Source organism: Nicotiana tabacum, chromosome 1 (assembly GCF_000715075.1).
Source record: "Nicotiana tabacum cultivar K326 chromosome 1, ASM71507v2, whole genome shotgun sequence".
NCBI lineage: Eukaryota > Viridiplantae > Streptophyta > Magnoliopsida > Solanales > Solanaceae > Nicotiana > Nicotiana tabacum.
The window spans coordinates 78,494,430-78,519,479 of record NC_134080.1 but is presented as its reverse complement, the minus strand read 5'-3'; the positions used below and the strand labels follow the sequence as shown (position 1 = coordinate 78,519,479).

The 25,050-nt window shown below is 40.3% G+C and overlaps 1 protein-coding gene across 1 annotated transcript; it reads left to right on the top strand.

The window, feature by feature from the left end:
* Positions 1–618: 618 nt before the first annotated feature.
* Positions 619–1,026, top strand: LOC142162916 (uncharacterized). Its single transcript, XM_075220047.1, has one exon. It carries the CDS (start codon positions 619–621, stop codon positions 1,024–1,026), a length of 408 nt encoding a protein of 135 aa, XP_075076148.1.
* The last annotated feature ends 24,024 nt before the right edge of the window (positions 1,027–25,050 follow it).

Sequence of the window (25,050 nt, the reverse complement as noted above, 5' to 3'; positions counted from 1 at the left end):
TTATGTTGTGACTAGGTTTAGTCATAAGCAAAAGCCTTTGTAACTGTAGAGTGACAAAGTGGCTTTTGGTGAGAGCATCAGAAGTTAGTATAAGTCTTTGTAACTAGGAAGTCACAAAGTTGCTTCCGGTAAGAGTACCACAAGTTAGTTGAGTAAATTCTTTGTAATGGAGTCATTACAAAGTGGCTTGTTGGTTTTTACAAGTTAGTGAAGTTGAAATCCTACAGGTGTAGGTCGTGATTTTTGGATCCCTTTGTGTGAGATTTTTCCACATAAAAATCCTCTACCTTATTTACATACTTTTTATTAGCATTCTCAGTAGAATCTCGTAGAGAACCAGGTACTCTACTGTTTAGTGGACTTACACATTCTAACAATTGGCATCTGAGCGGGTTCCTCCTTTCAGGCTAACACCTAGGAAGGATCTTCATGGATGTTCCACCAAATTTTGAAGAAGTTCAATTTACATACCGACCACCTAGGCTCCATGGACAATACTATGGGTGGTGGAAAACAAGAATGCATAATTTTATCATGGTTGAGGATTCTGAGTTATGGGATATCATATGTGATGGTCCTTATGTTCCAACCAAGGTACTGGAAGTACTTCCATTTTAAATGGCAAAAACCAGTAAAGAGTACACTGAAGCATACAAGAAGCCTGTGGAGAAGAATTTTAGTGCCAAGAAAATTCTAGAATGTGGAATAGGACGTGAAGAGTACAATAGAATCTCCACCTATGACACTGCCAAGGAGGTATGGGAAGCTTTGCAAAAAGCTCATGAGGGAACCACACAAGTAAAACAGTTTAAGATTGATATGCTCACTACCGAGTATGAAATCTTCAAAATGAGGGATGATGAATCCATTCAAGATATGCACACAAGATTCGCCTCCATCATAAATAAGTTACACTCACTTGGTGAAACTATTCCTAGAAACAAGCTAGTAAGGAAAATTCTCAGCATTCTGCCTAGATACTGGGAAAGCAAAGTGAATGTTATTACTGAATCAAAGGACTTATAGGAGCTGACCATAGAAGAGCTGATCGAAAATTTGAGGACCTACGAGTTGAAGAGGAAGATAGACAGTGAAAGAAGAGAACCAAAGAAGGAAAACAACATGGTACTTAAAGCTGATAACAATAATTCAAGTGAGAAGACAGTGACATGGCTTACTTAGCCAAAAGATTTCAGAAGATGGTCAGAAAAAATGGAGAAATGCTAAAAAGGGACAGCTCTAACAGACCAAAGAACTATGATCTTTGTTACAAGTGTGGAAAGCCTGGACACTTCATGAAAGACTGTCCTCTTTTGAAGCAAGAATTCTCCAAGAACTACCATGAGAAAACAGCTAAGACGAACCCGGTTCCTTTCATGTACTTCAATAGAAAAAGATCCGCTAACAATATGTTGAGACAGGCTCTTGCAACATGGGGGGATTCCTCTAGTAAGTCTGAAGATGAACCTGATACTGGTGATAGTTCCATGATGGCAGTTGAAGGCGAGGAGATTGAATATGACTCAACTTTTTCTTTGATGGCTCAATTAGATGATGATGAAGATGATGGCAACAAAGAGGGAACAGTGAAAGGAAGCGGTCAACAATGGTTCATGGATAGTGGGTGTTCAAAGTACATGACTGGGAACACCATGGACTTTCTTTCACTAAAAGCCCTGCAAGGAGGGAGTGTATCCTTTGGCAATGGAAAAAAAGGGTACATTCTTGGAGTTGGAAAAGTTGGGAAGTCACTCACTCATTCTATTGAAAATGTGTACAATGCCAATGGCCTTAAGTACAATCTTTTGAGTGTCTTTCAAATCTATGATAAAGGAAACAAGGTGGAATTCTTGTCCAGAATATGTACAGTCATTGATCTTGTGACTGCTAAAGTAGTACTTGTGGCCAAAAGATATAAGAACATCTATGTTGCTGATTTTGAGTCCTTACAAAGTGGTGATCTGAGTTGTCTGAAAGCTGGTGATGATGATGCTGAACTATGGCAAAGAATACTGGGCCACACAAGTTTTTCTCTTTTGAACAAACTAATTTAGAAGGACCTAGTCCATGATCTACCTATGTAAAAATTCAAGATGCAAAAGGTCTGTGATGCATGTGCTAGAGGAAAACATATGAAGTCCTCCTTTAAGTCTAAAAGAGATGTGAGCACCTCAAAGCCACTACAACTTCAGCATATGGATCTATGTGGACCTGTGAGAGTGCAAAGCAGAGGAGGAAAAAGATACATCTTTGTGATAGTGGATGACTACTCCATATTCACATGGATTCACATGGAAAATCCAGGTGAAGATGGAGTCCAGAGTCGCATATGTCACACCTCCTTTTTTTCACCTACACCCCGCGAAGGGTGTAAAGGAGTTTTTCCTTTTAAAGGACAATCGGAACGGGATTTAATTATTACTTATTCAGAGTCGCCACTTGAGATTAATGGTGTCCCAAGTCACCGGTTGAATCCCGAACCGAGGAAATTTATGACTCTGTTAACAGTCCGCGAACCAGAAATCCAGGTAAGGAATTCTGTTAACCCGGGAGAAGGTGTTAGGCATTCCCGGGTTCCGTGGTTCTAGCACGGTCGCTTAACTGTTGCATTTGATTTTATCCGATTTTAATACATGCTAGCTTATGTGCCTTTATTTAATTTTACACCGCTTTTATTATAATTATATTTTTTTTAAGAATTGCGACGTCATGAAAACGCGTTTCGAACCACGTCGCAATCAATGCACCCGTAGTTATCAACACATTTCGACTTTGTCGAGATTTGGATTTGAATCGCATCAATGCGCACCCGAATTTTAAGAAGGTTATTTAATTAAATCGTGCCTAAAGATACTAACGTAGTGTTATTTTTGGGAAAAGCCATGAAGTTTGCTAAACGGCCATCCCAAATTCTAATTATTTCGATAATTATTTACTAAGGGCCCCACATTCATTTATTTTTGCGCGGTGAGGCTCGTCTCAATTTGTAAAACTTTTTTCTATCATCGTTTATTTTTAAGAATTACAATGTCGTGAAAACGCGTTTCGAACCCCGTCGCAATCAATGCACCCGTAATTGTCAACACATTTCGACTTCATCGAGATTTGGATTTTGGTCGCATCAATGCGCACCCGAGTTTAAGAAGGTTATTCAATTAAATCGAGCTTAAAGATTCTAATGTAATATGATTTTAAGGAAGACCATGGAATTTACTAAATGGCCATCCCAATTTCTAATCATTTTAATAGCCCATTGTTGACAGTCCGCGCATGTGATTTATTCAGGCGAGGCTAGTAGCAATCCCGAAATAGCTACGATTTCCTATTTATTTGTGTGTCTCTACAAGACTAGTTAATTTGGAAATAGATTACACTAAAATAGACTAAGAACCAAATTTAAAAGAGAATTGGGCCTGTCTCATGGCCTTGATGCGGTCTGAACGGCCCAACGAAGAGGGGTATATTTTCATTGCAACAATCAATATAATATCCCTGAGTCACTACACTGAACATGCATACCTTCCTTTTAACAAAAGCCATGAAACTCCAAAAATCCCTAACCGATCTATCCTACCAATTGCCTATTAAGACCTGCTGTACCAAAATTGAACTAAGTCAATTATGAATGAGTTTGTCTCATAGTTTCCAACTGATTTCAACACCAATCTACTTACCATAATTACGATTTGCCTTCCACACGATTTTAGAATCTTAAAAACAAAAGCAAGCCTTCTACTACACTATAACGACGAAAATACCAATAATTAAGCTAAATGTAATCAAACTTACTCATGAATTCTCATGTCATATACATAAGTCTAATTTCTACTGATGACTATTGAATTCACACAAACTTTCAGATCAGACCAGGCCCATGCTCAAAGCTATTTCAAATGCACAATTCAACAGTTCAAAATTACGCATCATTCAACATGTAATCGACCCCTACTGAACAAGTTTAATTGTACACATATCTACCAATTACATAACATAAGACTACACTATCAAAAATACAGGCTGCTTTTAGATGAATAACAGGCCCTGGAACATTTTGTTTCAACTTCAACGAGCATACATCAGTGAGATTCAGGGAAATGTACCTGGAAATTGGAATGTAAATAGAGAAAAGGAGAGGAATCAGCTATTTTCAACAGCAACAACAACCAACCCAGCAGTGTTACACCACAGGAACACAGGCAGATTGCTTTGAAACCAAAATATAAGCAAATTCCCACAGATCAGTTTAACACACTCCTAACATACCTCTAACCCTCACAGCTGAAACCAAAACTAGTAATGAAACTGTGAAGCTGTTTCAAATTTCTCCATATTTTGATGTTTTTGCTTTCTGAATAGTTTTTGGAAAATAAAATGCTGATTGAAATCAAAAGCAATAATGAATGCTCCAATTAAGACTTAGAGTTCAAGGCAGAAAGATGGAGAGCAGACCCCCTTTCCCAAGGCATTTTATGCCCTTTTATAGGCAACCCCAAAGAGAATAGACTAGAATCTGATTTACCAATCAGTCCCTCTCTATTTTCAAATTAGTCCCTCTATTTTTACCTTGCTAAACAAGTAACTGCACTATAATTATCAAAATCTACACTTGCACCCCATTCTAGAAGGCCCTAAGGTATTCCTCTACCCATACAATACCTATACTGCCCTTCCCTATACCCTGATATTACTATTCCTATCAAAACTACCCTTTTCCATACCCAGATTACCCCTGAAAGCCTTTCAAAATCACTGAACCTACCCTCATCCTTAACAGCTATACCCAATATCCTAAACCATTCTGAAACTAACTGAAATTAATCAACTAGCATTCAGAAACTAGCTAATCAGGCTGACTGAACCAATTCTGTTCAATTATACCACTCAGACAAGCTAAACGAAAATAAACTGAGCTTAAGCTACCACGACTAATATTAAATGAACTTAAAACTAATTCTCAAACCATGAACTTATAATCATTCAACCAAATATCAAGCTGAGAATCAACAGTAATTAACAAAACTTAAACTAACACATTCAAACCATGAAATTAACAGAACAAATAACGAACAACAACTGTAAATAATACTTCAATCATGCGAGTAAAAGAAGCAGTAAAAAAATACTCACAAAGGCATAAGGGATTCCGGCCAGTCATAAATACCTGAATCCGTTCAGATTTTTGACGCGTAACATCCCTAACCGCGTGTTCTTACAAGAGAACACATGGTTAAGGATACTACGGTTTGAAATCAAAAGGATTTGGTTTTAGGGTTTTGGGTCGTAAATTCTTAGATCTAAGATTTGGGTCGTTTCATGGTGATTTGAAAGAAAACAACCACAGATTAGTGTTGAGGAAGGGCTGGGGGTTGTGGGGTATGATTTTGGACTGATTTGGACGAACCTGTCACTTGGCCGGAAAACTTCAAACCAAGATTCGAAGAGTTCCGGCCTTATTAGAGGTAAACCAACGGGTGAAGTGGAAAGAGGAGGGTGAGGGGGGCCTGTGGTGTTAATCTCAGGGTGAACGACATAGTTTGTGTTCACCGCCGGCAAGGATTTTAGGGGTGCCGCGGATTAGGGTTTGGGGAGAAGGGGTGGGGTGAAGAAGACGATGCAGATGGGGGTAGGGGGGAAGGGTTCGGACACTTAAATACTAAGAACCTCGTCAGTTCCGGACCGTTGGATTGATGAGATCCAACGGTCCTGATCCAAGGACCCCGAAACGACGTCGTTTCATTTAAAAGGGGGGCAGACCGGGTAGGGACTTGGGCTGGACTGAATCGGGATGCTTGGGGCGTTTGGGCCAACGGATTGAATGCAAAAGTGGCCCAAATTTGGCCGTTAATAACCTCTCCCTCTATATTCTTTTTAATAATAATTTTTCCATTTTTCATTTTGCAATCTTGTATTTTTTGTATTTATTTTTCTTATTTTTACAAAGATGTGAAATTAAACTAACAATTAAGCTAAAACCAATTAATGCCTAAAATTAACTTAATAACTATTTGCGACCGTTTCACAATTAAAATTATAAAATGCAAAAGTGAACTATTTTTGTCATTTTCTTCATATCCTATTCTAAAACAAATTAATTCCTAATTAATACTAAAGTATAAAATTAAATCCTAAGTGCGAATGCATATTTTATGTATTTTTGTATGAGTTAACGTGCACAAATAAAAATGCAATAATTATCAGAAAATGACACCAAAATGCACAATAATTAAGAAAAATCATTTTGCTTGAATTTTGGGAATAATTCATATATAGGGCAAAAATCACGTGCTAACAGCTGCCCCTCTTTGCTCGAAAATATGAAAGGTTTTCGGACAAAGATAAGTGAGCAAATACGAGCAATTTTTTCCCGTTCAAATATTCCGTTGTGAAGCATTTTTGAAAAGTTTGACTGCATCCTGCTTCAGAGGTTGCCTACATATCCTGGGCTGAACAGGAATCAGGTCAGTGTAGTTCGGGAGGTTGCTTCAGAGGTTGCCTACAATTTTTGCCCGTTCAAATATTGCACTGCGCTTGTTGCTGTTACTACTCGTGTTGCTGTTTGCTGACCTCCCTTATTACGTCGTGTCAAAGATAAAAGAAGCTAAACTAACTATGCTCTATGAATTATAACAATCCTATCTAAATCCTTCAAACTTGCTCTTGTACTTCCTTGTTGCCTTGTTGTCTTGTTCTTTCTTGTTGTCTCATTGTCTTGTGATTTCTCGATAAAAATCCATATTGCCATTCCCTTAGGCGGACCCCCAACTTCCGAAACTTGAACTGTATGTATTCCTCTGTTATACAGGTGGGTTCCTGACATGCTGGACTTAAAACCAAAACCACTCCTCTATTATCCAGGCGGGCTCCTGATTTCGACTGCTTAAAATATTCAACACCTCCATTTTCCAGTCGGGCTCCTGATTGCTTGAACTTATAATTGAAACTGCTACTCTATTATCCAGGTGGGCTCCTGATTGCTAAAATTAAATTGTATGTCTCTGTTTTTTAGGCGGACTCCTGATTGCTAGAATTAAATTGTATGTATCTGTTTTCCAGGCGGACTCCTGATTACCAAAATTGAATTGATTGTCTCTATTTTCCAGGTGGACTCCTGATTGCCAAAATTGAATTGTATGTTCTATTTTCCAGGTGGACTCCTGATTGCTAAAATTAAATTGCATGTCTCTGTTTTTCAGGCGGACTCCTGATTGCTAAAATTAAATTGCATGTCTCTGTTTTCCAGGCGGACTCCTGATTACCAAAATTTAATTGTATGTCTCTATTCTCCAGGCGGACTCCTGATTGCTAAAATTAAATTGTATGTCTCTGTTTTCCAGGCGGACTCCTGATTACCAAAATTAAATTGTATGTCTCTATTCTTCAGGCGGACTCCTGATTTTTGGGTATATGACCTACATCCTATTATCCAGGAGGGTCCTGACAATTTACACTTGTTCTAATCGTGCCAACTTTGCAATCAAATTCGATTCCCCTTATGCATTTCAAGATTATCTTGTATTTAATCAAACCGCACTTTGCAATTAAACCTGGTTACTACTTGTCTTCCTTCTTGGAGAATTCCTTTTCAACGACTAACTTTCTGCCCCTGTTACAATCAAAGAAAATTTCGTCAGTTTAAAATGGCAGTTAGTTGATGGCATTCTTGCTGAAAAACCGTTCCCCTGCATTGCTTTGTGTTGACTGGTTTCCACATACTGTCCCTGAACCACTTGACTTTCTGACCAACTTTAAAATTTCCCGACATCCGGCGACCCAAGTATTTTACACCCCTACTGTTGTTTTACTTTTCTGACCTTTTGTTTGAGCTTTTGTCTTTCCTACGACATTCCCCAATCAGTTCCCCGATGAAACTTCCGTTAATTCCCTGTATTCCACTTTACATCATGTTGTTTTTGACCTGCTTTGACCACGTTGTGCTTTACAATTCCAGAAACAGGTAGTGGGCTTTGAAGTCCCTTCTGCTTGCTTTGACCAAAATTGGTACTAGAGTATCTCAGCTAGATAAAACCCTCAACAGAAAATGAAATGCGACGATTTTTGAGTTAAGGATAAGAAGAATCCAAAACCAGATGCCTGTTTTAAGAAGAGAAGTAAAAGAAACTTATCTGAGCGAGACAGCTGGTACCCATGGTCATGACATGCATTTTGGAATAATCGGCCCACTCTGTCCAAATAACCAGCTTTTAATTGCCCATCTTTGTTGCCCAGAACTTCCATCATTTGTTTGAATTACCCAGCCCTTACCCTTGTTTTCGTGCGGTACCTCGAAACATTCTTCCACCCACAAACCTTTTACCTTTTAACCTTCTTTCAACTCCATTTCGCCTCAAGGTGCCCACGCGGGTTTTCACCAATAAGACTTTCTCATTTACTTTTATCTCGGCTCCCGTCGCCTTATGGTGCCCGTGAAGGTTTTCACCAATAAGACTCTCACATTTTACTTTTATTTTTCTTGCTTGAACTAGAGTGTCGCCACTGATACGAATTACCGTCACCTGCTCGACCTGGCATTTCTTAGAAATTGATCAAAAGGTCTTTCTTTGGACCGTAATGTAGGCTTTTGGATTGGGTTAGACAGAAAGGTATAAAAGGCTCAAAACAATTCGAATGGGTTCAAATTACAACTTTCGGAATCCAACTCTCATAACAATCACAACTTCTGCCCCAGTTTCTTGCTTGGGGATTTTAGGATTTCTATCTGATATGACTGAACCTCGGAGTAAGGCTGCCTACGTATCCTTTCGGGATCAAGTCAAACGTAGTTCACTCTATTTAACTTTTGTTGTTGTGATTTTCTTTCTTTCCTTTTCTTTCGCTTTTCTTTCTTTTCCCTTTATTCTTTTCTTTTCTTCTTTTCTTTCCCTTTTCTTTCTTCTTTTCCCTTTTCCTCTATTCTTTTCCTTTTCTTTCTTTTCTTTTCTTTTCTTCTTTTCTTTCTCTTTTCTTCTTTTCTTTTTCTTTTCTTTCTTTTCTTTTCCTTTTTCTCTCTTTTCCTTTTCTTCTTCTCTCTTTTCCTTTTGTTTTTCTCTTCTTTACTTTATGTTTGGCATATGTGTTCTTTGATAGTGCCGCTGATTCCGAAAGAGGGGTATGAAAAATAAGTAAGGCTCGAAGGGGATAACAAGGGATAAGAGTGTTTGGATAGCAGGACAAAATGCCTTCATCATTTCAATCTTTAAGATATGCCAAATACAAACAGATACATTCAGAGAATAAAGAAATCATACATAATATCTCTTGACCGCATCGGAATTGATGGCCATTTCTATACATTTTCCTTCCACATCTATCAAATACAATGCTCCGTTAGACAACACTCTGGTTACTACAAATGGTCCCTGCCAGTTTGGGGCAAATTTTCCTTTTGCCTCAGCCCAATGAGGCAAGATCCGCCTCAGTACTAATTGCCCGACTTCAAATTTCCTTGGACGTACTTTCTTGTTGTATGCTCTTGCCATTCTCTGTTGGTACAGTTGGTCATGACACACTGATGCCAATCTTTTCTCATCGATCAAACTCAACGGCTCAAGACGGCTTTTCACCCATTCATCATCATCGATCTCAGCTTCTGCAATGATTCGCAGAGATGGGATTTCTACTTCTACGGGTATTACTGCCTCGGTATCGTATACCAATGAGTAAGGAGTCGCCCCTACCGAGGTACGCACGGTGGTGCGATATCCTAACAATGCAAAAGGAAATTTCTCGTGCCATTGTCTAGATCCTTCAACCATCTTCCGGAGTATTTTCTTTATGTTCTTATTGGCCGCTTCAACCGCATCATTTGCCTTGGGAGGGTACGGAGTAGAGTGCATGTGAGCAATCTTAAACTGCTCGCATGTCTCTTTCATCAGATGACTATTAAGATTAGCCCCATTATCTGTGATGATTACCTTTGGGATCCCAAACCGACAGATGATATTTGAATGCACGAAGTCAACTACAGCCTTCTTAGTCACAGACTTGAATGTCTTAGCTTCCACCCATTTGGTAAAATAATCTATAGCTACCAAGATAAACCTGTGCCCATTTGATGCTGCTGGATCAATTGGCCCAATAACATCCATGCCCCATGCAACAAAAGGCCATGGCGCGGACATCGTATGTAATTCTGATGGTGGAGAATGAGTCAAATCTCCATGGACTTGGCATTGATGACACTTACGCACAAAACTGATACAATCTCGTTCCATCGTGAGCCAATAATAACCTGCTCGGAGAATCTTCTTTGCTAGAACATACCCACTTATATGAGGTCCACAAACTCCGGAATGCACCTCAGTCATGATCGTTGTGGCCTGCCGTGCATCTATACATCTCAAAAAACCGAGATCTGGAGTTCTTTTGTACAACACTCCTCCACTAAGGAAAAACCCGCTTGCCAATCGCCGAATCGTTCTTTTCTGATCACCGGTGGCCTGTATCGGATATACTCATGTTCTAATGTACTCTTTGATATCATGGAACCATGGCTCTCCATCAATTTCCTCTTCTATCATATTACAGTAAGCATGCTGATCACGGACCTGAATCTGCAATGGATCAACATAAGCCTTATCTGGATGGTGCAACATTGACGCCAAAGTCGCCAAAGCGTCAGCAACCTCATTATGAATCCTTGGGATATGCCTAAATTCTATGGCCTAAAAACATTGGCAAAGCTCATGCAGACACTGCCGATACGGTATAAGCTTCAAGTCCCGTGTTTCCCATTCCTCTTGAATCTGGTGTACCAGTAGGTCCGAGTCACCCATGACCAAGACTTCCCGTACACCCGTATCCACAGCTAATCTCAATACCAATATACACGCCTCATATTCTGCCATGTTGTTTGTACAGTAGAAACGAAGCCGAGCTGTAACAGGGTAATGCTGACCTGTTTCCGAAATAAGTACCGCTCCTATTCCCACGCCCTTTATATTTGCAGCCCCATCAAAGAAAAGTTTCCATCCCGACTTCTCAGCTTGTTCCAATTCATCGATGTGCATCACCTCTTCATCAGGTAAATAGGTTTTCAAAGGCTCATAATCTTCATCGACGGGGTTCTCAGCCAAATGATCGGCTAATGCCTGTGCTTTCATGGCAGTCTGTGTTACATAGATAATGTCGAACTCTATGAGCAAGATCTGCCACTTTGCAAGCCTTCCTGTGGGCATGGGTTTCTGAAAAATATATTTCAATGGGTCCAAGCGAGATATAAGGTAAGTGGTGTAGGATGACAAGTAATGTTTCAACTTCTGTGCCACCCAAGTTAGGGCGCAACATGTCCTTTCTAGATGAGTATACTTAATCTCGTAAGATGTGAACTTCTTGCTGAGATAGTAGATAGCCTGCTCCTTTATGCCCGTAACATCATGCTGCCCCAGTACACAGCCAATTGAACTGTCCATAACAGTCATATATAAAATCAAAGGCCTCCCTGGTTCTGGCGGAACTAACACAGGTGGGTTTGACAAATACCCCTTTATCTTATCAAAAGCCTCTTGACATTCATCAGTCCAATTGACTGCGGCATCTTTCTTCAACAACTTGAAAATTGGTTCACATGTCGCCGTGAGCTGAGCAATGAACCTGCTGATATAGTTCAATCTCCCCAACAAACTCATCACCTTGGTTTTGTTTCTTGGAGGTGGCAACTCTTGGATAGCTTTGATCTTTGACGGGTCTAATTCAATACCCCGCCGGCTGACTATGAACCCCAACAACTTCCCGGATGGCACCCCGAAAGCACACTTTGCAGGATTGAGCTTAAGATTGTACCTGCGAAGCCTTTGAAAGAACTTTCTCAAATCTCTGACATGGTTGGATTGCTGTCTAGACTTTACGATCACATCATCCACGTATACCTCGATTTCCTTATGTATCATATCATGGAAGATGGTTGTCATGGCCCTCATATAAGTTGCCCCAGCATTTTTCAAACCAAACGGCATGACCCGATAACAATATGTTCCCCACGGCGTGATGAATGCCGTCTTTTCCGCATCTTCCTTGTCCATTAGAATTTGATGATAACCCGCATAACAATCCACAAAAGAGCCAATGTCATGTTTGGTGCAGTTGTCGATCAGTATGTGGATGTTGGGCAATGGGAAGTTATCTTTTGGACTTTCCTTGTTAAGGTCTCGATAATCGATGCACACCCTGGTCTTGCCATCCTTTTTTGGCACAGGCACTACATTAGCTAACCAAGTGGGGTACCGCGTAACCTGAATGACTTTTGCCTCAAACAGCTTGGTAATCTCTTCTTTGATCTTCACACTTATGTCTGTTTTAAACTTTCTCAACTTCTGCTTGATAGGAGGGAGTGCTGGATCAGTGGGTAATTTATGAACCACCAAATCGGTGCTTAGACCTAGCATGTCATCATATGACCATACAAAAACATCTTTGTACTCATGCAATACTTTAATTATCTGCTCCTTGAGTTGTGGCTCCAAATAAACACTTATTTTAGTTTCCCGCACATTGTCTTGGTCCCCTAAATTAATTGCTTCTGTGTCATTTAGGTTAGGTTTGGGTTTTTCTTCAAAATGACTTAATTCTTTACTAATTTCTTCATAAGATTCATCATTGTTACAATCCACCTCATCATCACACTCGATCTCCTGTATTATCACTTCTGAGCTAGATTGGCTTTTAAAAATGGGCCAAAAATTCCCCATGCATGTCATATCATTGATATCAGCATAAAAAGAACTGTACATAAATAAAAGAAAAGAAAATGGAAGGAGAATTAGGGACGAAGAAAATTACATTTCATTAAATGTAAAGACAACAAGGTTTTAACTTATCCAAACGGACGGAACATAGCAACTGGATTACAAACCCTGGAATAATCCAGGTGACAAAAAGAAAATAGAACCCACTACCACGACTCCCTCCGAACTGGAAGAGGAGTAGCTTCCCAATTGTTGATGTTAGCATGTGGTCCGATGTACTGTATGTCTGCTCCGCTTGACCCTTCTCCGGCCTCAACCATGTTTACTTCAGCAAATACTCTCTCGAACACTTTATCCAAATTCCCCTCTGCCCCAATTAACGAACCTGACATCCTCGCCAATGACTGTTTCTTGATACCCGGCCTGACGAAGGACCTAGACAATTGAGGAATTGGTTTAGGAAGCACCCCAAGCTTTCTTCTTCAATTTACGGGACCTTCTGACATCTGCCGTTGTTGGCTTGAAACCTAACCCGAAGGTGTCCAGATTTTTGGGCAAAGACACAAGTTGAGTAATGCCCTAAAGTTCGACCCCCAAACCATTCCCGGGCATGAACCCGTTATTCAGCATTTCTGACACTACTATGACGGTCGCAGCTGGCATCCTGGGACATGGCATGCTTTTACCCTCGGACACCCTGCACACCGGAACCGTGTCAAAGACCTGATAAACCTATGGCCCCCTATCATCTTCAGTCTCTATAAAGGGTACAAGGGCATCATTTATGGCGCATGTGGGATCTTTCCCATGTAACACAATTTCTTGTCTGTCCCACTCGAATTTGACCATTTGGTGCAGCGTGGAGGGCACGGCTTTGGCCGCATGAATCCATGGTCGACCCAGCAAAAGATTATAGGACACTGCAACATCCAACACCTAAAATTCCACTCGACTGGGCCAATAGTCAATTCGAGTACAATATCCCCTACTGTGTTTGTTCCCCCTCCGTCGAACCCTCGAACAGAAATGCTATTTTTGCGGATTCTATCCTCATCGATCTTTAACTTGCTCAATGTGGATAACGTGCAAATATTAGCGCTCGATCCGTTATCGATTAGCGCCCGAGTAACCATTGAACCTTCACATTTGACCGTCAAATAGAGAGCCTTGTTGTGTTATGTGCCTTCCATAGGCAATTCATCATCAGAAAATGCCACCCTATTCACTTCAAAGATCTTGTTGGCAATTGTCTCTAAATGGTTCACTGAAATTTTGTCAGGCACATGAGCCTCATTCAATATCTTCACTAAAGCTCGCCAGTGCTCATCAGAGTGAATTAATAACGACAACAACGAGATTTGGGCCGGTGTTTTTCTCAGTTGTTCAACAATGGAATAATCTTGTACTTTCATCTTTTTCAGAAACTCTTCTGCCTCTTCTTCCGTTACAGCTTTTTTGACTGGCATTGGATTGTCTTTAGCGCCCTTAGCCTTTCTCAACTCTTCGGGAGTGAAACAACATCCCGACCGGGTTAGTCCTTGTGCTTCACAACTTTCTTCCTCAATTTCCTTTCCTTTGTATGTCACCACTACCTTGTCATATTTCCACGGTACGGCTTTGCTATCAACCATGGGTAACTGGACTACCGGTTTTATGACAACCGGTTCTACATAAGCTCCCTTCACAACCACCACGGGCGCAGATACTGACCCTGGTACCACTATCTTGACTGGCTCCTACTTTTTTTTGGCCACAAACGGGCCCTTCCCCATTACTAACACTGGCTTGTCTTTTATTTCTTTTAACTGAGCAACTGGCCTTGCACTCACTGTCTTTTCTTTGGCTTCCGTAGAACGAATCATCATAACCACCTGCGAAGGTTTCTTAGGCTCCGCCCTCTTATGTATCAGTTCGATCATGTTGGACTCATAATGCGCTGGTAAGGGATTTTGATTGATGTTCGGGGCCTTTGGAGTCTGTACCTCAATACGGCGATTATCAATGAGCTCTTGTATCGCATTTTTAAACTTCCAACATTTTTCCGTATCGTGCCCCGACATCCCTGAGCAGTACTCGCAGCTAACAGAATGGTCCAGCTTTCGGGGAAGGGGGTTTGGTGTTTTGGATTCAATTGGGGTCAACATTCCCAACTGTTTCAATCTATGGAAGAGAGCAGTGTAAGATTCTCCCAACAGAGTAAATGTTTTTTTGTTTGGGGCCTTCTCACTTCTAAAAGCTTGGTTTGGGCGGAAGCTGGTTCTTGGTCTATTTGCCCTGGGCGGTGGATAGGTGTTTTGTGGGGGTGGATGTGTGTTTTGGGGGTTTGGTGCACCCCATTGCGAGTGCACTGGGGGCTGAGTGTAGGTATGGGCGTAGTGAATAGAAAAGTGTGGTTCTGGTGGTGGATAATAGTGGTGCGGTGGGCCATATGGGGTATATTGGTAGTTTGGGTGGTGGGGTCTGGGTTGGTTGTAATAGAGTGGGGGGTTATTGGGCCTGGACCAAGCATTAGCTTCAACTGTAGCAACTTCTTCTTTCTTCTTTTTCCCAAGCACACCACCAGTACCACTTTGGATGGCCTGGGTCGTTGCTTTCAACGCCGAGTAGCTCAATATCTTGTTAGATTTCAATCCTTCTTCAATCATGGCTCCCATCTTTACCACTTCATTAAATAACTTTCCGACAGATGTTACTAGATGAGAAAAATAGGTAGGTTCCAATGTTTGCAAGAAGTAATCTACCATCTCACTCTCCCTCATGGGAGGATCAACCCTTGCAGCTTGTTCCCTCCATCGGAAACCAAACTCTCTAAAACTTTCCCCAGGTTTCTTTTCCAGTTTCAACAACGACAAACGATCCGGTACTATCTCCAGGTTATATTGAAAATGGCCAATGAATGCTTGTGCCAAATCATCCCATGTATACCATCGACTGAGGTCTTGCCTCGTGTACCATTCTAGCATTGACCTCAGGCTTTGACCGAAATATGCTATCAACAATTCATCCTTTCCCGCAGCACCTCTCATTTTGCTACAGAAACCATGAAGATGGGCTATTGGGTCACCTTGCCCCTCATATAAGTCAAACTTCGGCATTTTAAACCCCGCAGGCAACTGGACATCAGGAAAAGGGCACAAATCTTTGTATGCGACGCTAACTTGGTTACCCAAACCATGCATATTCCTAAAGGATTGCTCAGGATTTTGACTTTACGAATCACTTCCTCTTGTTCTGCATTCTTAACTGGTTTCTCAACTTCTCCCGGGATTTCAAAATGGGGAGAATAATTATATGGCTCAGGCGCTTTGAAAGTGGGTTCGGGAGGGTAGTATTGGGTGTCGTGAGCTTGGAATAGCAGCTCACTGGATGATCTATGTAGTGGAGTTGGGGGAGGTGCCACAATGACGGGAACCATGGGTGGTGGAGGGTTCTACTTAGAGGATAGAGCTCGGGGAGCGTATGAAGTGGTACCATAACCCTGGGCCTGATACGGGAAAGCTGAAGATGCGTGGGGAGTGGTAGGCTCCTGAACTTGAGCCAGGGGTGGGATGTAAGATGGTTTGGCGGGATATAATGGTGCCGGATGTCCCTGCGACCATGCCCGATGCATTTCCACCATTTGTGCTTTTAGTTTCCTCATCTCTTCTTTCATAGCACCCACATCTGTTACCTCAACCTCATTCGAAGGGTCTACGATGTTGATCTCTGAATCTTGCCCTGTCATTTTTACTTGATCTTTTGACCGTGTGTTGTACGGGTGAGTTGCCAGAATTGCCAATCAACTGACCACCTGCCTGGACTCACATATTTAGACGACCACTTTGTTAGTGATTAGGTCTCATCAGATTTTAATAACCGCACGTTGGCATGAATGCACTTATACAGTTATTCATTTCTATTATGCATTTGCTTGATTGCATGCGTCATCCCGGCATTTCGTTCCTTGTTCCCCTTTACTATCTTTTCACCTTATCCCTCTCTTGTGTTTTTCTTTTCTCTCTCTGTTTTTCCGCTCTTTTCTTTCTTTCTCTTTTTCTCGGTTTTCCTTCTATTCTCCTTTTCATTTTTGTTTGTTTTCTTTACGGTTATGGTCGAATCCTATGAACATTGCCTACGTATCGTGACCCCGCACGAATCAGACCAAGCGTAGTTCTATAAATGTAAAAATAAGGGTGGAAATAAAATGCTCAACTTTCATTAATAAAACAGACTCTTACAAACCCGACATCTTTTGTTTTGGAAATAAACTAACAAACGCAACCTGAAAACAAACCAAAAACTCTAAGCCTGCAAACATATTCAATCCAGAAAGATAGCGGACGTACAAAAGACTGATTCGAAATGGTAGACACTCACAGACACGGACTATGCATATTCTAGTGCTTCAAACTTAGGTATCCGCGAGGCGTTGTTCGGCCTCGCCGCGGGTCTAGGATCCAAATCCCGTTCAAGCTGCTCTAACTCATTCATGGTACATAGATCATCACTGCTGATATAAAAGTAGTACGGGTCATGTCTTCACAAACCCGGCATCTCCTGACAATAGCATGAGCAATGGCTCTAATCCTGTCTTTTGTTTGCTTCTTTTCTATGAGCAAGTGTCTTATCTGATCGCTACACGTCTTTAAAGCTTGGGAGTCTTGCAAGTGCTGGTCTTGCAGCTGTTGCACTTCTGCCTCCATTTGGGCCAATAAGTTGTAACAATGTCCACTTTCAGTTTCAAAATCTCTAGCCTGCCTGACCGCTTTACCCTCAAGGGCAACCATTTTTCTCTTTAAATTGGCAACAATTTTCTCATGGTCCTTTTTCAACTGATTCAAGTATTGGCGACGCTCTTCGGTTCTTGTCGCCCACTGTGCTTTAAGTTCTGCCATGACATTTTCAGATTTTTCGAACTCATCCCGCCATTCTCTGACTTCGCTTTCCAATCTTTTTACCAATTGTTCATCGGATCGGCTCCTCGGTTGCTTATCGATGGTTATCTTCAACTGTCGGATCTGGGCCCTAAGTGCTTCATTTTCTCTGGCTAGTCTATTCTTTTCCCCTTGATCTGCGGCAACCTGTACACTGTTCTCGAATTTCAGACTCTCAACTTGCTGCTTTAGTTTACCGATCTCGACTCGATAACTTTCTTCCTTGGCTAACCAGTTCCACTGTTATTGGGATGACTTGGCGAAATCTTCGAGGTGAGGTCTTTTTGCCAGCCTCCCACATGCCATGTCACCTTTGAACCACTCGTGATACCCTAGAGCAACTTCCCCTTTGACCCTATCTGACACGCAAGTGTTGGCCATCAAATGTTGGCACTCGCTCCACATTTGGCGAACTTCTTCCTCGGGGAATCGACCGTCAGGACTGATTTCGACCACCTGGGTACTAAGATCTTCATCCCTTGGTACTACTTGATATCTCCCGAGTTGCCTCAGAACTCGATATGGTGCATAGGGCTGTATGCTCTTGAGTCCCATCAACAAAAAATGTGGTCGGGATGCTGGCATATATATGACTTCTTCGATAGGCAACCATCCAAGCACCCACTGTATCTGGCTAGCCTTGAGGTTCCGAAATAATAATGCCCAAGCCGTGACTCCTTCAGGTAGACTAGCCCCTTTGATTCTCGTACAAAATTCTCCTATACAAGTTTTCTCAGCCGAACCATAACTCCATAACTGAGAGCGCGGGCACAAATGCTCAATCATCCACATTTGTAACAATACGTTACATCCCTCAAAAAAATTTCCCCCAGCTTTGCACGCAGTGAGAGCTCGGAAAATATCAGCCACGACCATAGGTGCTAAAGAGCTTTTCCCCATGGTTTGCAAAGTGCTGACGACGCCCGCTACTTTCAAGTCAATATTACCATCTTTCCTCGGGAATATTACGAGGCCCAAAAAAGCTATCATAAATGTCACTCGTCTGTGTTCCTCACATTTTTGTCGGCTATTTCTGCTGCAAAGCTTAAAGTCTGGATTATTGAACTCGCCCACATGGCCATATCTATCATACATGAAGCGGAAACTGCAGAAACCCTTTGCAAAATCTGGGTGATGAACTGTTCGGGGTATTTTCAAGGAATCCAGGAATCGGTGTACGGTAATGGCCCTAAGAGCAATTAAGTATTTGAATCTAAATGGAGCTTGATCACTTCCAATGTACCCCGCTATTTCTTCCAATGTTGGGGTGAGTTCAAAGTCTGAAAAATGAAATACATTATGTGCTGAATCCCAATGGGCGACCAGTGCCCTGATAATATCCCCCCGAGGCTGGATGTTTAATAAATCCGGAAGGTCTTTCAAATATTTTCTCACTTCATCTTGCCCTTCTTTGCCCAAATCATTCCACCACAATTGCAGCTCAAAAGGGATTTTGGTCATTATTGAAAAGGGCTCATTCACCATTGTGCTCATCCTGCACATTTATTAAAGCGTTTTAAGAAACAGAAAAACTTTCGTGGACAAAGATTTTAAGGCTATTTACGCAGAATCAGCCTTCCGGCGTCCCGTTTGGGAACATTTTGCTAATTTTGACAAAAACGACATCACATGGTTTATTTATGACAAAATTTAAAATTTTGATATATATTTTTTGGTTATTTTTGCAAAGTGGAGGTTGGACCCGATGAGAGTTGCCTACGTATCTCATGCCCTGTGAGAATCAAACCATGCGTAGTTCGGGCAAATTAACCGAACTATTTTAAAACATGACTCTTTTCCATTTTTATTTTTGGCATTTCATAAGCGAATAAAAACTATTTTTAGAAACAAGACTCTCTTTTTCTTTTTCTTTTCAACAAATAATAAAACAACCTATTTTTCCAAACTAAAAATAATAGACTTTTTTTTCTTTTTTTTTTTCATTTTCCACAGATAATAAAACAACCTATTTTCCAAACTAAAATAAAAGATTTTTTTTCCTTTCCTTTTTCAACAAATAATGAAACAACTTATGTTTTTCAAACTAGAACAAAAACTTTTCTTATCCTTTTCTTTATCAACAACCAACTTTCCAAAAATAAAAGACTCTTTTTCTATTTTCTTTGCTTTTTTTTTTAGTAAAACAAAATAAAACATTTTCCTTTTTTTTCAAAATTTCGGCAGAGTTTCGCCAGTAATTGGTCATTGATTTTTTATTTCTAAGATAATCAAATAACTCCCTAACTGATATTTCTCTTCTTTTTTTTTCCTTTTTCTCTTTTTTTTCTCAATTTTCCAACATTCCCGAGATTCAAAAGTCGGTCAACATGCAGGTTCGCAACAAATATATGTACAGAGCAAGTATGATGCATCAGGATGGTCTTTTCATTTTAAGGTTGCTAGTCCTAGACGGACCCAACCCCTGTGTTGAGTCCCCTAACTCAAATGCAACGTGATGCAAATAAGCGTTCCTACTAGGGATCCGGCATGAAGTCATGTTATTCTATGTTCAAAACCTGGGTCAGTGTTCTAGACTGTGTACCCGAGCGGACAACTCGAGTCGAGGAGGGGGCAACTTACCGGGAACCAAAAGGCCATCCGGCTTCGTAACTTGTCCGACCTCTTTCTTATTTCAAGGTATGACACTAACAAAATAGCAGTAAGCACATCCCCGGAGGTGAAGAGAGAAGGGTGTCGGCACAGTTTATATACAGTTCAGATAATATCAAAGCGGTAACATTAGGCACACTCAACAAAACATGTAAGAAATTTAGATATAATTAAATACAACAATTTTTCTAAGCTCGAATTCTAAACCCTGAACCAGAGATTCTGGGTTCGATCCCCAGCAGAGTCGCCAGAGCTGTCACACCTCCTTTTTTGCACCAACACCCCGCGAAGGGTGTAAAGGAGTTTTTCCATTTAAAGGACAATCGGAACGGGATTTAATTATTACTTATTCAGAGTCGTCACTTGAGATTAATGGTGTCCCAAGTCACCGATTGAATCCCGAACCGAGGAAATTTATGACTCCGTTAACAGTCCGCGAACCAGAAATCCAGGTAAGGAATTCTGTTAACCCGGGAGAAGGTGTTAGGCATTCCCGGGTTCCGTGGTTCTAGCACGGTCGCTTAACTATTGCATTTGATTTTATCCGATTTTAATACATGCTAGCTTATGTGCCTTTATTTAATTTTACACCGCTTTTATTATAATTATATTTTTTTTAAGAATTGCGACGTCATGAAAATGCGTTTCGAACCACGTCGAAATCAATGCACCCGTAGTTATCAACACATTTCGACTTCGTCGAGATTTGGATTTGAGTCGCATCAATGCGCACCCGAATTTTAAGAAGGTTATTTAATTAAATCGTGCCTAAAGATACTAACGTAGTGTTATTTTTGGGAAAAGCCATGAAGTTCGCTAAACGACCATCCCTAATTCTAATTATTTCGATAATTATTTACTAAGGGCCCCACATTCATTTATTTTTGCGCGGTGAGGCTCGTCTCAATTTGTGAAACTTTTTTCTATCATCATTTATTTTTAAGAATTACAATGTCGTGAAAATGCGTTTCGAACCCCGTCGCAATCAATGCGCCCGTGATTGTCAACACATTTCGACTTCATCGAGATTTGGATTTGGGTCGCATCAATGCGCACCCGAGTTTAAGAAGGTTATTCAATTAAATCAAGCTTAAAGATTCTAATGTAATATGATTTTAAGGAAGACCATGGAATTTACTAAATGGCCATCCCAATTTCTAATCATTTTATAGCCCATTGTTGACAGTCCGCGCATGTGATTTATTCAGGCGAGGCTAGTAGCAATCCCGAAATAACTACGATTTTCTATTTATTTGTGTGTCTCTACAAGACTAGTTAATTTGAAAATAGATTACACTGAAATAGACTAAGAACCAAATTTAAAAGAGAATTGGGCCTGTCTCATGGCCTTGATGCGGTTTGAACGACCCAACGAAGAGGGGTATATTTCCATTGCAACAATCAATATAATGTCCCTGAGTCACTACACTGAACATGCATACCTTCCTTTTAACAAAAGCCATGAAACTCCAAAAATCCCTAACCGATCTATCCTACCAATTGCCTATTAAGACCTGCTGTTTTTAGTGAACTAAGTCAATTATGAATGAGTTTGTCTCATGGTTTCCAACTGATTTCAACACCAATCTACTTACCATAATTACGATTTGCCTTCCACACGATTTCAGAATCTTAAAAACAAAAGCAAGCCTTCTACTACACTATAACGACGAAAATACCAATAATTAAGCTAAATGTAATCAAACTTACTAATGAATTCTCATGTCATGTACATAAGTCTAATTGCTACTGATGACTATTGAATTCACACAAACTTTTAGATCAGACCAGGCCCATGCTCAAAGCTATTTCAAATGCCCAATTCAACAGTTCAAAATTACGCATCATTCAACATGTAATCGACCCCTACTGAACAAGTTTAATTGTACACATATCTACCAATTACATAACAGGAGACTACACTATCAAAAATACAGGCTGCTTTCAGTTGAATAACAGGCCCTGGAACATTTTGTTTCAGCTTCAACGAGCATACATCAGTGAGATTCAGGGAAATGTACCTGGAAATTGGAATGTAAATAGAGAAAGGGAGAGGAATCAGCTATTTTCAACAGCAACAGCAACCAACCCAGCAGTGTTACACCACAGGAACACAGGCAGATTGCTTTGAAACCAAAATATAAGCAAATTCCCACAGATCAATTTAACACACTCCTAACATACCCCTGACCCTCACAGCTGAAACCAAAACTAGTAATGAAACTGTGAAGCTGTTTCAGATTTCTCCATATTTTGATGTTTTTGCTTTCTGAATAGTTTTTGGAAAATTAAATGCTGATTGAAATCAAAAGCAATAATGAATGCTCCAATTGAGACTTAGAGTTCAAGGCAGAAAGATGGAGAGCAGACCCCCTTTCCCAAGGCATTTTATGCCCTTTTATAGGCAACCCCAAAGAGAATAGACTAGAATCTGATTTACCAATCAGTCCCACTCTATTTTCAAATTAGTCCCTCTAGTTTTACCTTGCTAAACAAGTAACTGCACTATAATTATCAAAATCTACACTTGTACCCCATTCTAGAAGGCCCTAAGGTATTCCTCTACCCATACAATACCTATATTGCCTTCCCTATACCCTGGTATTGCTATTCTTATCAAAACTACCCTTTTCCATACCCAGATTACCCCTGAAAGCCTTTCAAAATCACTGAACCTACCCTCATCCTTAACAGCTATACCCAATATCCTAAACCATTCTGAAACTAACTGAAATTAATCAACTAGCATTCAGAAACTAGCTAATCAGACTGACTGAACCAATTCTGTTCAATTATACCACTCAGACAAGCTAAACGAAAATAAACTGAGCTTAAGCTACCACGACTAATATTAAATGAACTTAAAACTAATTCTCAAACCATGAACTTATAATCATTCAACCAAATATCAAGCTGAGAATCAACAGTAATTAACAAAACTTAAACTAACACATTCAAACCATGAAATTAACAGAACAAATAACGAACAACAACTGTAAATAATACTTCAATCATGCGAGTAAAAGAAGCAGTAAAAAAATACTCACAAAGGCATAAGGGATTCCGGCCAGTCATAAATACCTGAATCCGTTCAGATTTTTGACGCGTAACATCCCTAACCGCGTGTTCTTACAAGAGAACACATGGTTAAGGATACTACGGTTTGAAATCAAAAGGATTTGGTTTTAGGGTTTTGGGTCGTAAATTCTTAGATATAAGATTTGGGTCGTTTCATGGTGATTTGAAAGAAAACAACCACGGATTAGTGTTGAGGAAGGGCTGGGGGTTGTGGGGTATGATTTTGGACTGATTTGGACGAACCTGTCACTTGGCCGGAAAACTTCAAACCAAGATTCGAAGAGTTCCGGCCTTATTCGAGGTAAACCAACGGGTGCAGCGGAAAGAGGAGGGTGAGGGGGGCCTGTGGTGTTAATCTCAGGGTGAACGACATAGTTTGTGTTCACCGCCGGCAAGGATTTTAGGGGCGGCGCGGATTAGGGGTTGGAGAGAAGGGGTGGGGTGAATAAGACGATGCAAATGGGGGTAGGGGGAAGGGTTAAGACACTTAAATACTAAGAACCTCATCAGTTCCGGACCGTTGGATTGATGAGATCCAACGGTCCTGATCCAAGGACCCCGAAACGACGTCGTTTCATTTAAAAGGGGGGCAGACTGGGTAGGGACTTGGGCTGGACTGAATCGGGATGCTTGGGGCGTTTGGGCCAACGGATTAAATGCAAAAGTGGCCCAAATTTGGCCGTTAATAACCACTCCCTCTACATTCTTTTTAATAATAATTTTTCCATTTTTCATTTTGCAATCTTGTATTTTTTGTATTTATTTTTCTGATTTTTACAAAGATGTGAAATTAAACTAACAATTAAGCTAAAACCAATTAATGCCTAAAATTAACTTAATAACTATTTGCGACCGTTTCACAATTAAAATAATAAAATGCAAAAGTGAACTATTTTTGTCATTTTCTTCATATCCTATTCTAAAACAAATTAATTCCCAATTAATACTAAAGTATAAAATTAAATCCTAAGTGCGAATGCATATTTTATGTATTTTTGTATGAGTTAACGTGCACAAATAAAAATGCAATAATTATCACAAAATGACACCAAAATGCACAATAATGAAGAAAAATCATTTTGCTTGAATTTTGGGAATAATTCATATATAGGGCAAAAATTACGTGCTCACGGCATAAATTAGATCATATCATGGGACAGAATTTTACAATGCCAAATTTGATGAATTCTGCAATGAAAATGGCATCACTCACAACTTCGCAGCTCCCAGAACTCCCCAGCAAAATGGAGTAGTAGAAAGGAAGAACAGAACTCTGGATGAAATGGCAAGAACAATGCTGATCGACAGTGGAATTGCAAAGAACTTCTGGGCTGAAGCTGTCAACATTGCCTGCTACTTAGTGAACAGGTGCATGATCAGATCACTTCTAAACAAAACCCCCTATGAACTATTAAATGGAAGGAAACCCAAGTTGACTCACCTAAGAACATTTGGGTGCAATTGCTATGTTCTCAACAATGGAAAGGATCAGCTTGGAAAATTCAATGCCAAGAGTGATGAAGGAATATTTCTGGGCTACTCTTCTCAAAGCAAGGCTTACAAGATTTATAATAAGCGAACTCAATGTGTTGAGGAAAGTGTTCATGTTATTTTTGTGATTGTACTTATTGTATCTCCTAAATTGCTTAGCTAGAAGCGTTGATTAGGAATCCTCTTGTAAATTTGTAAAATCCTTGAGTTTATGTTGTGACTAGGTTTAGTCATAAGCAAAAGCCTTTGTAACTGTAGAGTGACAAAGTGGCTTGTGG

Coding starts and splice junctions, on each gene's coding strand:
- LOC142162916 (XM_075220047.1), top strand. CDS start 619: ATGGCAAAAACCAGTAAAGAGTACACTGAAGCATACAAGAAGCCTGTG.